This window comes from Myodes glareolus, chromosome 13, assembly GCF_982192425.1.
Source record: "Myodes glareolus chromosome 13, mMyoGla1.1, whole genome shotgun sequence".
Classification (NCBI taxonomy): Eukaryota; Metazoa; Chordata; class Mammalia; order Rodentia; family Cricetidae; genus Myodes; species Myodes glareolus.
This window is the reverse complement of record NC_142038.1, coordinates 44,746,306-44,758,569: the sequence shown is the minus strand read 5'-3', so window position 1 is coordinate 44,758,569 and position 12,264 is coordinate 44,746,306. Positions and strand designations below refer to the sequence as shown.

The 12,264-nt window shown below is 37.1% G+C and overlaps 1 protein-coding gene across 5 annotated transcripts in view; it reads left to right on the top strand.

Moving 5' to 3' along the window:
* The window catches only part of Tcerg1 (transcription elongation regulator 1), a 51,796-nt gene extending 39,532 nt beyond the window's left edge, over positions 1-12,264 (top strand). For 4 of the 5 annotated variants that reach the window (XM_048419711.3, XM_048419709.3, XM_048419707.3 and 1 more), the window contains 6 exons: positions 3,509-3,673; positions 4,087-4,269; positions 7,548-7,727; positions 8,372-8,455; positions 9,988-10,088; positions 11,255-12,264. In XM_048419711.3, coding sequence (XP_048275668.3) covers positions 3,509-3,673; positions 4,087-4,269; positions 7,548-7,727; positions 8,372-8,455; positions 9,988-10,088; positions 11,255-11,456 — 915 coding nt within the window. In that variant the 3' untranslated portion in view covers positions 11,457-12,264. Of the gene's footprint in view, positions 1-3,508; positions 3,674-4,086; positions 4,270-7,547; positions 7,728-8,371; positions 8,456-9,987; positions 10,089-10,894; positions 10,989-11,254 lie in introns of all 5 variants that reach the window. The other variant, XR_007228830.3, reaches the window with a different exon arrangement.

Genomic DNA, 12,264 nt, shown 5'->3' with positions numbered 1-12,264 from the left:
TTAGTAAGTTTCTAATCTTTCAGTAAATGTATCTTACATATAAATTATTGCTTATCAGAATTAAAGGCCAGCTATTAAAGATTAATGCGTCTGAAATGTCATTTGATAGCAGTGTCAGGAATAGAGAGCTCACCACTGTGGAGGCAGAACAGTGGGGAGATGGCACCAGTGGTGTGTGAGCCATCAAAACAGCTACTCTCCTGAGTGTTCCAGTATGCTTTGTAACGGGGGAAATAGCCCCTCTGGAGCCTCATCATTCCTGACATTCAAAATTGCTTCCGATTGTGAGAAACTAAAATGTTATAAATTCTATTAAGAAACATTGTTAGGGAAATCATCCCAAGTCTCATTGTTAAGAAACCTCTTCCAATTAAAATAGTAAGAATATTAGATGAAACAGCTTTTGATAGTTATAGGAGAACTCTGGGTATCTGATATGTTGGGCTTCAAAGTAAACTTTTATAGAATTACTTTACAGATAATTTTAAAATGGTATGCTTCTTAAAAGAAATGTACAGAAGAATCATGTAAACAAATTACATGAATATCTTATATATCTGTTAGGATCACATAAATGAATTGCTACTCATTTTTTAAATGTGTTTTTTATTTTATGTTCATTGGTGTTTTACCTGCATGTATGTTTATGTGACAGTGTCAGAAACCCTGGAACTGAAGTTACAGATAGTTGTGAGCTGCCATGTGGGTGCCGGGAATTGAACCTGGGTCCTTTGTAAGAGCAGCCAGTGCTCTTAACTGCTGAGCCATCTCTCTTGCCCCTACTTTTGACTTTTAGAATAATGTATTTAATTAACGAAAACCAAACAATCATTTGCTAGTATATGATTACACTTAATGTAAATTGGTTTTTTAATAACTTAATTTTTTATAAACATGTTTGGAATAACTTAAGAATTTTATTTTATAATAAAACTTTGTAGTTTTAGTCTATGTGGCCTGTCAGGCAGTTTAGTTCCTCTCCCACCCCCAGTTCTAAACTGATTGGCGCAGTATCTCAAGCTCTTCTTATTAGCTAATTCTTTTAACTTGTATTAGCCAATAATTCTTGTCTATTTTGGCCACGTGGCTTGGTGCCTTTTTTGGCTAAGCAGTCACATCTTGCTTTCTCTGTGACTGGGTCACGACTGCCTTTGTTTTAACAGCTGCCCATCACTGGTGCTGCTTTTGGTATTAGGGGATCTCCTAGTTGTGCTGTTGTTGGCTTTAGTATCCTGAAGTTCTGGTACTTGGATATGTTATTTTTAGTTTTCTCCCTGATATCCCTACAATGTAGTGTCCCCAGTCAAGAGCATTCAATAGACAGGACAGCAAATAAATCTGAATAAAGACTTCTATAAAATCTTTATCCTCTAGATTATAAAGACAGATAGAGCTAATTTAAAAAATGCAAAACATTGCTAGACCATCAGAGAATTTACAAGTGTTAAGTGTAATAGATTTTATGTTCACATTTTGTGGTATTTAGTTAATGAAAATTTTATCTCTTTTCCTCTGTATTGTTTTTTGTTAATCTTAGACTTTAAAAAATGTAACCTTGTTATTGGTAAGGCTACTGTCAGTAGTAGCAGGGTATTCATAATAAGGGACTGCTTCACTGTAGCTTTTCATTTTGTAAAAAACATGCCCTTAGAGTTGATTTGATTTTACTTGATGGGAGTATGCATTTTGTTTGTAAAGCCAGTACTTGAACTTTTGTTTACTGCTGCTTACTGGAAACACTTCATCCTTTATAACTACACGTTTGAAGGCAACAGTAATGGAGTTAATCATGTTAGGAAATTTGCATTTTTTTCTGTTAAAGTTGTGTGCTGTACAGTGTATTTTTGCTGTGGTAAGGATAAAAAAACGGGTTGTGAATTAAGCTGATGGTAAATTTCATTTTTTTTAATTTCATTTTTTGCCATTCATTTATTAACTACTTTTCATGCTTAGCAGCTTTAGTAGGCTCGTCATGGTAATGCCAACAATGAAAAGATTTTAAGAGTTTATTTATTATTTGCTTATGTATCACACATGTTAAAAACTGTAACTACTTTATATAGTTTATATCTAGTGTTTGAAGAGTTTTAAGTTAATATAAATTCCCATGGCTTAGAAAATCTTGACACAAAGTACATGTGTTATTTTAGTGTAAATTTCACCTTCTAGTTACCAAATACACCTAGGAATTTGGTATTTATTAGATACAAAGATGACAAGGTGAATATTTATTATACTATTTGTTATTATATCAAATGCTTTAATACTTGAAAAACTTGGGCTTATGGGCATTTCTTACTAATTCAAACTAAGTTAAGGTTCAAGTTTAATAACAGAAATTCATGACTGATTGGTTCAAAAATATTTCTGATACAAACGTTCTTTTTCTTAGAACTTTACAAATGATTTTCAAAAAGAACATAACTTCCATAATCCTGATAGGAGAAAGTGTGGTTCTGAGAGGAAATGATACTAGGAATAGGCAGAAAGCATCATCTGTTCATTCTTGTGCCACACATCTTAGATTATTCTAATGCCATCTCTAATTCCTCATTCCTCGGTCAGGAGAAAGGTAGACTATTTAATCCCAGTGGTAAAAGGGAGGCTTAACCAGAATCCTTTGTTGAACCGACTCCAGGTTATCTTCTTTTGTAACAGTACATAATAATCAAAGGATGAACGTGTAAAACCCAGTGGAGATTCATAAAGCAAGTGCCTCCCACGTTTCCTCCCCTGTTAAACAGACCTCTCTTGGGGTTGAGGTCTGGGTTTAGTATTACTTAGGGCCTTTGACACTGAATTTGATGATAGTACTGGACAAATGTGTATACTCTAAACTTTATTGTTAAGTGAATATGCACCTACTACTCAAAAAGTAGACACTGGAATACTTTTTTAAACTAATTGTAATTATAAAAAAATGTACAATTTACTTAGGAAAGTAGGTATAAATATTGTGTTTTTAAAGCAAATAGAAGTTTTAAATTCTTTTATTTTAGACATTTGATAGCAGGTCGTAAAAACTTGCTATTTATGTTCAGTGATTTCTGGATTCTCTCTTAATTTTAATGAATGAAAATTATTCATCTAGTTTTTAAAATGAATCATCCTTACCATCTTTATCTTAAAGTAAAGTATTTTGCTGTGACCTCATAAGCCTGGATCTTGCTAACACTATGTGCATCTCAGTTCGAGTTGATGTTCCGTATGAAAACACGCAGCCCTGAACTCAAAGGCTGTAAGCAACTAAATGCTGTTGCCTGTATAGTTTAAAATATGATGGTGGGAATTTGGCAGATTTTAAGTCGTCTGTATGCATCTTGAGCTTTATCTTTTCTTAATAATGAGGGAATTGCTCTTTCAGTAAGATTCATTGCTCTCCAAGTAAGTGACTTTTAAAAGTTACTATGATCATGTTTAAGGTATGAAGAAGGTTGTTGGGTTGTTACTTAGACAAGGAGAATTTCTCACAGCGCATCATCCTGCTCCCTCTTGTTTTAAAATGTAGATTAAATCGGATTTCTTTGAGCTGTTATCCAATCATCACTTGGACAGTCAGTCTCGATGGAGCAAAGTAAAAGACAAAGTAGAAAGTGACCCACGGTACAAAGCGGTGGATAGTTCTTCAATGAGAGAAGACCTTTTTAAACAGTACATAGAAAAAATAGCTAAGGTAACAGTTATGCTTCCTGGTATTATACCCTTGGGTATTACATTGCTTAATGTTGTTTAAGGGTGTATGTTGCTTGAATATTGGGGTGGAATTTTTCATGTAGTTGATGGGGAAGGTGAAATTATGAATCTTGTAGTTGATTGAGAGGACATGTTGAGAAATGTTCTAGGCAAAAATTACACTTGAACACTTGTTGACAAGGTGTTTTGTGGGAAAAAACCTTCAAGACAGAGTCTCTGTGTAGCCCCTGGCTATCCTGGGACTTGCTCAGTACACCAGGCTGGCCTTGAACTCAGAGATCACTTGCCTAGTCTTCATAGTGCTGTGACCAAAGGCGTGCCCTGCCACTGCCTAACTTATGAAAAAATCTTAATGGTGTTGGTTAGGAGGATAATGTAATTTTATTTTTACAGAATTTAGATTCAGAAAAGGAAAAGGAGCTGGAAAGGCAAGCCCGAATTGAGGCAAGCCTCCGAGAACGAGAAAGAGAAGTTCAAAAAGCACGTTCTGAGCAAACTAAAGAAATTGACCGAGAGAGAGAACAGCACAAACGAGAAGAAGCAATCCAGAATTTCAAGGCTCTTCTGTCTGACATGGTACTTTTCTTCTGAATACTGGACATTGGAAGTCCATTTTATTACCAATGTTCTGTAAATTGATTATGAAATATTTATTTGCGGAGCATTTAAAAATTGAGTTCTTGGTATTAGGCATAGGAAAACAAGAAGTTTCAAAGTTCATTGTTTTACAAATAAAAATTTGTAACTTCAAAACTTAATTTTTAAGATAGGTTTTAGTGAAAGCCATCTTGAAATATTACATACTGCCACTGAAATGCTGAGCATAATTAGACTTTTTTCTAGATGATTTAGGGCTAGTAGCTCTTAATTTTCCTAATGCTGTGACCCTTTAGAACAGTTTTTCACATTGTGGTGACCCCCAACCATATAATTATTTTCATTACTACTTCATAACTGTAATTTTGCTACCCTTATGAATCATAATGTATATATCTGATATCCAGGATATCTGATAGGTGAGAACCACTGGTTTAGGATCATTGTGGTGATGAGAGGCGTGCAGTAGATGATGTGAGATGCAGTGCTGGAGGGTGCCAAGAGATGGCTCTGAGACTTTCTTGAAGGTCCTTTCCCTTAGTCCTGAGCTGTTGAGGTGTGTAGGGGACACAGAGTTGGGACTGTTCTGCTGTGTGCTCCTCCCTGTCGTTGTCTTTCCACACTGTCGCCTGCTACTGCTGTCGCTTCATTCCTTCTTTGCTCTGCTGCACTCTTGTATTCTTGTCCTGGACATTTTCAGTAGTTTGAGATCTCTTTCCTTCCGGATGTTCCCCACGGCTTTTGCTTTAATTACTGTTGCAATGATTTTATGAAGAGCAAACCCCATTTTTTGTCTTTCTGGTTCTGGATGGAAGCAAAGACTCTTCATACTCCCAACAGCTGCCTGCCAGTCAAGTTCAACTCTTGATTTTTATTTTCCTTTAAAATTCAGTTCAGTTTGTTCTAGGACAGGGTTTTTCTTTGTTGCCCAGACTGGTCTCAGGGACTGATCCTCTTCCCTTGACAGGTGTGCAGCACCATATCTAGTTCAACTCCTTGTCAGCACCTTCTCTATCACTCTTGAGCTCCTCAATCCTTGGTGTGCAACTATTTTTAACCTAAGGAAGTACCTTCTGTCTGTGGCAGTCCTTCACCTTCCTACCGCAGTGACACACTTTCTCGTTTTTAAAGCGTGCACACTGACTGGGCAGTGATGGGGCATGCATGACTTTAATCCCAGCACTTGGGAGGCAAAGGCAAGTGGATCTCTGAGTTCGAGGACAGCCAGGGCTACACAGAGACCCTGTCTCAAAAAAACCAAATAAATAAATAAGCTTGGCAAAACAAAGTGCATACCACCCTCTCTTAGAGGCTCTTTCTCACCCATAGCTCCTTGTGTGTAGCATACACCACTGTCATACTTACTACATTTGTCATATAGAAAATATAAATCCAGAAAGAAATTACAGTTGTTACCTTACTTAGTTGTAGTTCCAGGGCCAAACACATATTTAGGTGTTTGATGAATGATAAAAGTATTTGTATACTTTTCTTCTTTCCTCTCGGTCCTTTCATTTTCCCTATTTCCTGTTATTGTTTTTAGTGTGGCTTAACTTTTAGGACTGTGCCATTGATACTGTTGGCGACTCAGCTGGGTTTGTGATGCTTTCTGTTACCTTGTCTGCTGTTTCCATAATTACCATTTTGAAATTTTGAATGTTTTGTTCTTTGTGCTCAAGATTGTCTTGGCTCTTAGAGTCTTGTGACTCCATAGGAAGTTAATCTGTGTTCAGATTATTGTTCTGAATATTGTTCAACTTGTCTGTACTGTATTCAGTTTTTCTTTTTGTCGATGTGTAATAGGTTTTAGCATACAAGTAAATTCCTACTCCTGGCTTAAATTTACACCACTGTTTTTGGGAGAATGTTGTTAATGCTATTGCATGTGAGATTTTCTCATACTTTACATTTTGGTTGCTTGTGAGATTATACTAACATTTGTGTGGTGATTTTTGTATCCTTTTAACTTTGCTAAATTATCATTTTTAATAGTGTTTTAGTGGAGTCTCCAGGTTTTTCTATATGTAGGATCATGTCATCATCAACTAGAGACATTTTAGACTCTTACTCTCTGTTTAGATGTCTTTTTCTTTCTTCTTGTCTCTAAAAGTACTGTTTTGAGAGGGAGGTCTAAGCGTGGACGTCCTATTAGCTCAACTTGCAGGAAAATGTTCAGCTTCTCACTGTTAGAGATGATTAGCTATGACTCATCGTGGATGGTCTTAATTGCATTCATTGAATTATATTCCCCTATATCCAGTCTATTACATTTATTTTTGTAAAAGTGCGTGTGTGCCCTTGAGCCCTGCAGTATTGTAGACCTCAGAGAACAACTTTCAGGAGTCTGTTCTCTTCTTCTACCATATGGGTTCCTGGGATTAGACTTGGGTTATTGAACTTGGCAGCAAGTGTCTTTACCTGTTGAAACATCTTGGTGGTTCCTATTCTGAGTTTTTGTTAAAAAAGGGTATTAAATTTTGATTTTTTTTTCTATATCTACTGATAATCATATGATTTTTTTTTTACCCTTAACTATTTTGTGAATGTGTGTTGCCATGCTTACCAATTCCCATATATTACTTTGACTTTTGCTGTGGCTTAGAAGTGTTGCTTCTAGTAGATTGGTTAATAAGTCCGGATTTGAGCTCAGAGTTTATTGTACTGCTTTTTGGGTAGGAGATACTGAGTGACAGAAGATGACAAAATTAACATTTTTTTAATTTGACACATTTCAAGTCTTAAAATATTGTTTAAATTTTTAGTTAGTGGTCATAGCTAAAAGATGATCAGCTCCTCATTTTTACCCACTGCCCCCAGCTTGAGTATTAGTTCATCATGTAATTGATCACTGGGAGTTAAGGTGTCTGTTCTAAAGTAGGTGTTAGGTGACTTCTTAACTAAAATGGCATTAACCACAAGGTTTTTGCTTAAATTACTGGAAATGTACATTGCTTGGTTGTTGATTAACCTGATGGTAAGCTAATCTCTTGAACAATTCACTTTCTAAATGTTGTAAGTAAAGTGGTCTTTTACCACAGGATTCCTTTATGAGGTAATGTAGTCGAAAGGGTCGTTTGTTTTTCAGGAAATGTACTTTAGTTTTTGAATGTGACTACCTTTGTAAAGCCCAGATGAAGTTAATCATTCCTGACTACAGTGTTGAGCTTCTTATTGTGTAAATCCACAAAGTCCACTTGGTGGTGTGTACGTGTGTGCATGTGCACACACCAAGCACACACATTGTTCTTTGTTTTTAGGTACGTTCTTCCGATGTGTCATGGTCTGATACAAGGAGAACCCTCCGGAAAGATCACCGCTGGGAATCTGGGTCCTTATTGGAAAGAGAGGAGAAAGAGAAGCTTTTTAATGAGCACATTGAAGCACTTACCAAAAAGAAAAGGGAGCACTTTAGACAGCTTCTGGATGAAACTTCTGCGGTGAGAGTCCCTGTCTTTTTTTTCTGGAATCTTCATTTATAGTTTGATAGTACAATATACTGACATAGTTTTTGGTGTCTTGGTCAGACCTATTTTTGAATTCTTAGGCTTTCTGACATTCTCTTCTGATTTTCCCCCTTTAAAACATATCACTATGTTCTCACCTGTTAGGAATGAATGAGTTCTTTTTGCAGCTTTCAAATGTATAGCTGCTACTCTGGTGACTGAAATGCCCTTAGCTGTGCATTACCAGTGGGCTTTACTTCTTTCCCTCTGCAGAGTGGTGCTATAGCCCCTATCTGGCAGTTTGTATACTTTGTTATCCAGGTTTTGTTCCTGTTTATCTGCTCTTTTTAGTGATGGTTTCTTCAGAAGTTATGATGTTTGCCCATGTAAATACAGGGTTTGCAGGTGATTGTCTTAGGCCACCTTGAAAGTATGGCCACGAAAATAACTCTTGTGTCAAGCCAGCAAAAAGAAATTGCATTAAAGCTGCTCCCTGTCCCTAACTAGTCCAGTTACGCTTGGGCATTACGAGAGATTGCAGGTCAGTGTGTAATATTATGTACCATATGTGCTGCAGTTTGACTCCCTGAGTAAAAGGGAATTGTATTTATGTTTTCTTTTCATTTGTTTTTTCAAAGATTACCTTAACATCCACATGGAAAGAAGTGAAAAAAATAATCAAGGAAGATCCTCGGTGCATTAAGTTCTCCTCTAGTGACAGGGTAAGAGGATTTGGGATATCTCTTTATGGCTCTTGGGTTTGCATGGAATTAACTGTGTAGCTCAGGTTGACCTCCTGCCTCAGCTTTCAGAGTGCTGAGGCTACAGATGTGCATTACAACACCTTGAAGTTTATAAATACTAATAGGTGGGCATGTCATTAGTGGCTCCACCAAACATGAAACTGATTTTTACCAAACATGATTTTAAGTGAATGCATTATGAAATAGAAACCAGGATTTAGGTACATTTTATTTCCTTTGTTTTTCAAGATGGGGTTTCTCTGTAGATTCCTTAACTGTCCTGGAATTTACTTTGTAGACTTGGCTGGTTTCAAACTCATAGAAATCCACCTGCCTCTCTGCCTTCCTAGAGCTGGGATTAAAGGCATGTACTGAAATGCCTGGCTTTCAAGTACATATTTTTAAAAATTGTGCTTCATACATTAACAAGAAAGCAGTAATCTAAAGCTTAGAATTTTAATTAGTAGGGTTGAGTTTGTGTTTAAGGATCTTACCAATTGAAAGAAACTATACTTAGTTTCTGGTAGGAGACTATTGGGCTGGCAGTTGGTACTCATTTCCTATGAAGTCACTGACAAACAGTGTGGGGTCCTGAGTTTCTGCCGAGGAGACTACAGCAGCAGAGTCTCCTGTGCATGAGATTTTAAAAGCAGAGCCTAGTTCTTGTGCACTGGCTTCTGTGTAGGAAACAAACTCAACTGATGTCTCATATAGGAAACAATATAGCAAAATAACTTTCCATTTGTCCATCTAGTGTTACTTGTTTTGTCTCTGATTGATATCTCTAGGTCTGACATTTAAAAGCCTAGAGACTGAATTTCTCAAACCTTAGTCAAACTCTACTAAGTTGAATTTTTTTTCATGTAAAATGAATTTTATTTTCATATTATATCGGCATTAATTTTTTTTATGAGAAAGTAATTTTATTAAATTATAAAAGTTTCCATTTCCGCCCCTCCTCCCAACATCCTACCACTCCCCCCACTCCCTCTCCATCCCTAAGAGCAGTCAGGGTTTCCAGTTGAATTTTTGATGTGTTTACCACAAAATATGTAGAATTAGGAAAGAGTCATAGACGGTTAGCCAGGGGACCCACTGTCAGTTACTAATTATCTTCGCTGCTCGTAAGGAATTGATAGCAAGGTCTATACAGATAATACAGAACTTCCATTACCGTTCCTCACTAGGAAGCTAAATGCACAATGTGTCCTTCCTTATGTTCTGGGTGTTCTCATGCTCTGTATATCCATAGACTAGATGGCATTATTCTTTGTGCTGGAGTTAGACACTCTATAGGAAATGAGTGCTTGATTCTTAGTGCCTTGTTTCTCTTGTGCTTACTGCCTGAGGACATTATGAAGACAGCTTTCATTTTAGCTGAATGTATCATTTCTTTGTCTTTCTATTCTGAATTTTATTACAGGACTCACAGATTACTGCTTTAATAAATAAGTTGTTTTAAAGTTTGTGGGTTTTCTCGTTAATCTTATTTTTTTTCCCTACCCCTGCAGAAAAAACAAAGGGAATTTGAAGAATACATCAGAGACAAATACATCACTGCCAAAGCTGATTTCAGGACACTTTTGAAAGAGACCAAATTCATCACGTACAGGTACGTGCAGTCAGGTGTTCCACTGGCAGCTGTGTCTCCTAGCCTGTACTCTGATGGCCAGAGCATACTGTTCACTCACACACATGTTGACATTGTGGGTTGTAGGGGTCAGAAGATGCCAGCTCTCCGCAAAGGCAGATACAGGCTGTACCACAGTACCTTTTTGATTTTGTTTTGTTTTTTTAAAGAAAGGGCCCAGATGTCAATTCTTATTTTGTTTTATCTACATCCAGTTTTTAAATACACTTTTATTTTTGCTTCACTGCTTCTTTTTACTTTTTTGAGGACCCTTAACTCTTTAAGAATTACAATTCATGAAGAGACATGAAATGAATCCTTCACTATGAATTATCTTTGCCTCCTCTGAGGACTGCTGAGTGTTGTTAGACTGTCAATGCCTAAAATCATCTTGTTGAGGCAGAAAAATCATTTTTTCCCTCTTGGGAAATCAGTTTGCTGGATACATTTATTTTTTAAAAAAATTAAAAAAAAAAATCAGAGCCCTTAAAAGAAGGTTTTGGTGTAGCACACCCAGTAATCCATCACCACTAGTAACCTTTCATCAGGAAATCAGTTTGGCATTGCCTTCAGTCATGTGCAGGGAACTAGTTATGCTTCATGCTCCGGCATTTCTTCTTTTAAAGACAACCTTGATGAAGGGTGTGCACGGGAGGATAGATAGTGCTGAGGGTGTGCTTCTCAGGTGTTTTGTCATTTGGATTTTTTGGTCAGGATCCTTAATGTTTTGCATCAGCTTGGGCTTTTAAACTAGATGTGAAGTAAGACTTCTTTCTACATTTTTATAGTTAATTTAGTGAAAGATGTGAAAGTGAAAGCTTGTGAAAGATGCTGGGATTGGCAGCCCCGCAGACTGAAGTCCTCTGTTCATCCACAGAACAGGTACAGCACGGGCAAGATTTACCTACCCACCCTCAGCCCTGATCTGGAGGGACCACCAGTAGGGGTGGGAGGGTAATTCAGCTTCTGAGGCCCTTTCACTCCTTGGAGTCTTTGCCGAGGCGATTTACAAAGGTGACTGCTGCAGTGAAATTTTTCTTTAAAAAAAGTGGAAACACAATTAGGAACTAGATGGACATTTCCAGCTCATTTCTGAAAGACCAGTGAACAGCGGTCAGTAATTCTTATACTTTTTTTTCTTATTTCAGATCCAAAAAGCTAATCCAAGAATCTGACCAACATCTGAAAGATGTAGAAAAGATTTTGCAGAATGACAAACGGTATCTAGTACTGGACTGTGTACCAGAGGAGAGGAGGAAACTGATTGTGGCCTACGTTGATGACCTGGATCGCCGGGGTCCACCTCCACCTCCCACAGCATCAGAGCCCACTAGACGATCAACAAAATAATTCGAAATACCCTTTCCCGGGCTCTCTGTTAATTGAAAACGCTTGCATGAGCCAAATGTTCAGGTTTTTACATACATGTGCATTAGTCAACCTATTGCAAAACCACCTGACGAGCAGAAGAAGCAATTGTGAGCAGTCTCTGAACAGAACACTTTGAAAATATTTAATGCTTTTCTTTGTGTGGCATGACTGACATACATACTCAAATATAGGCTGTCTAGTAAATTTAAAATCTTGAAGCTAAAAATCATCCTTTTCTGAGGTGTGGAAGTCAGTGACTTGGTGGTGTTCTCACTAGCAGTGTTATTCAGCAAGACAGGAGCCTTTGTGGTTGGAGCTTGCAAATACCACAAACTCCAAGAAAACTAAGGGGTTTGTTTTGATTTTGGTTTTTTTTAAGCGGGTAAAAGAGAAAACACTGAATTGAATTCTTGCGGAGACTATGACTATTCTAATGGACACACTTTGACCTTTGTCTCTAAAGAACAGTTTAGTTGTATTTGTTTACTTCTGTGCTCTGAGTTAGAGGCCAAGTCTTGTTTAGCCCAGGAGAAGATTTATTTAGTAATTTCTTCTCAGGTATGAACACATTCTTAACTAACATGTTGACCAGAATGGAATCCTGGTTAAACATACCAGTGAGTGATCTTTACCGAAATTCTGAATTAGATACAAAATTACTTTTCTGGGTGTTCCCTGTAAACTACTCCTGTTTGAATGTTGAACTTTTGTTTCTAAAGTTTAATTTTAAGATGTTTGAATGTTCAGTTTATGTATTTGAACTACAATAAACCAACCCTTTTATATA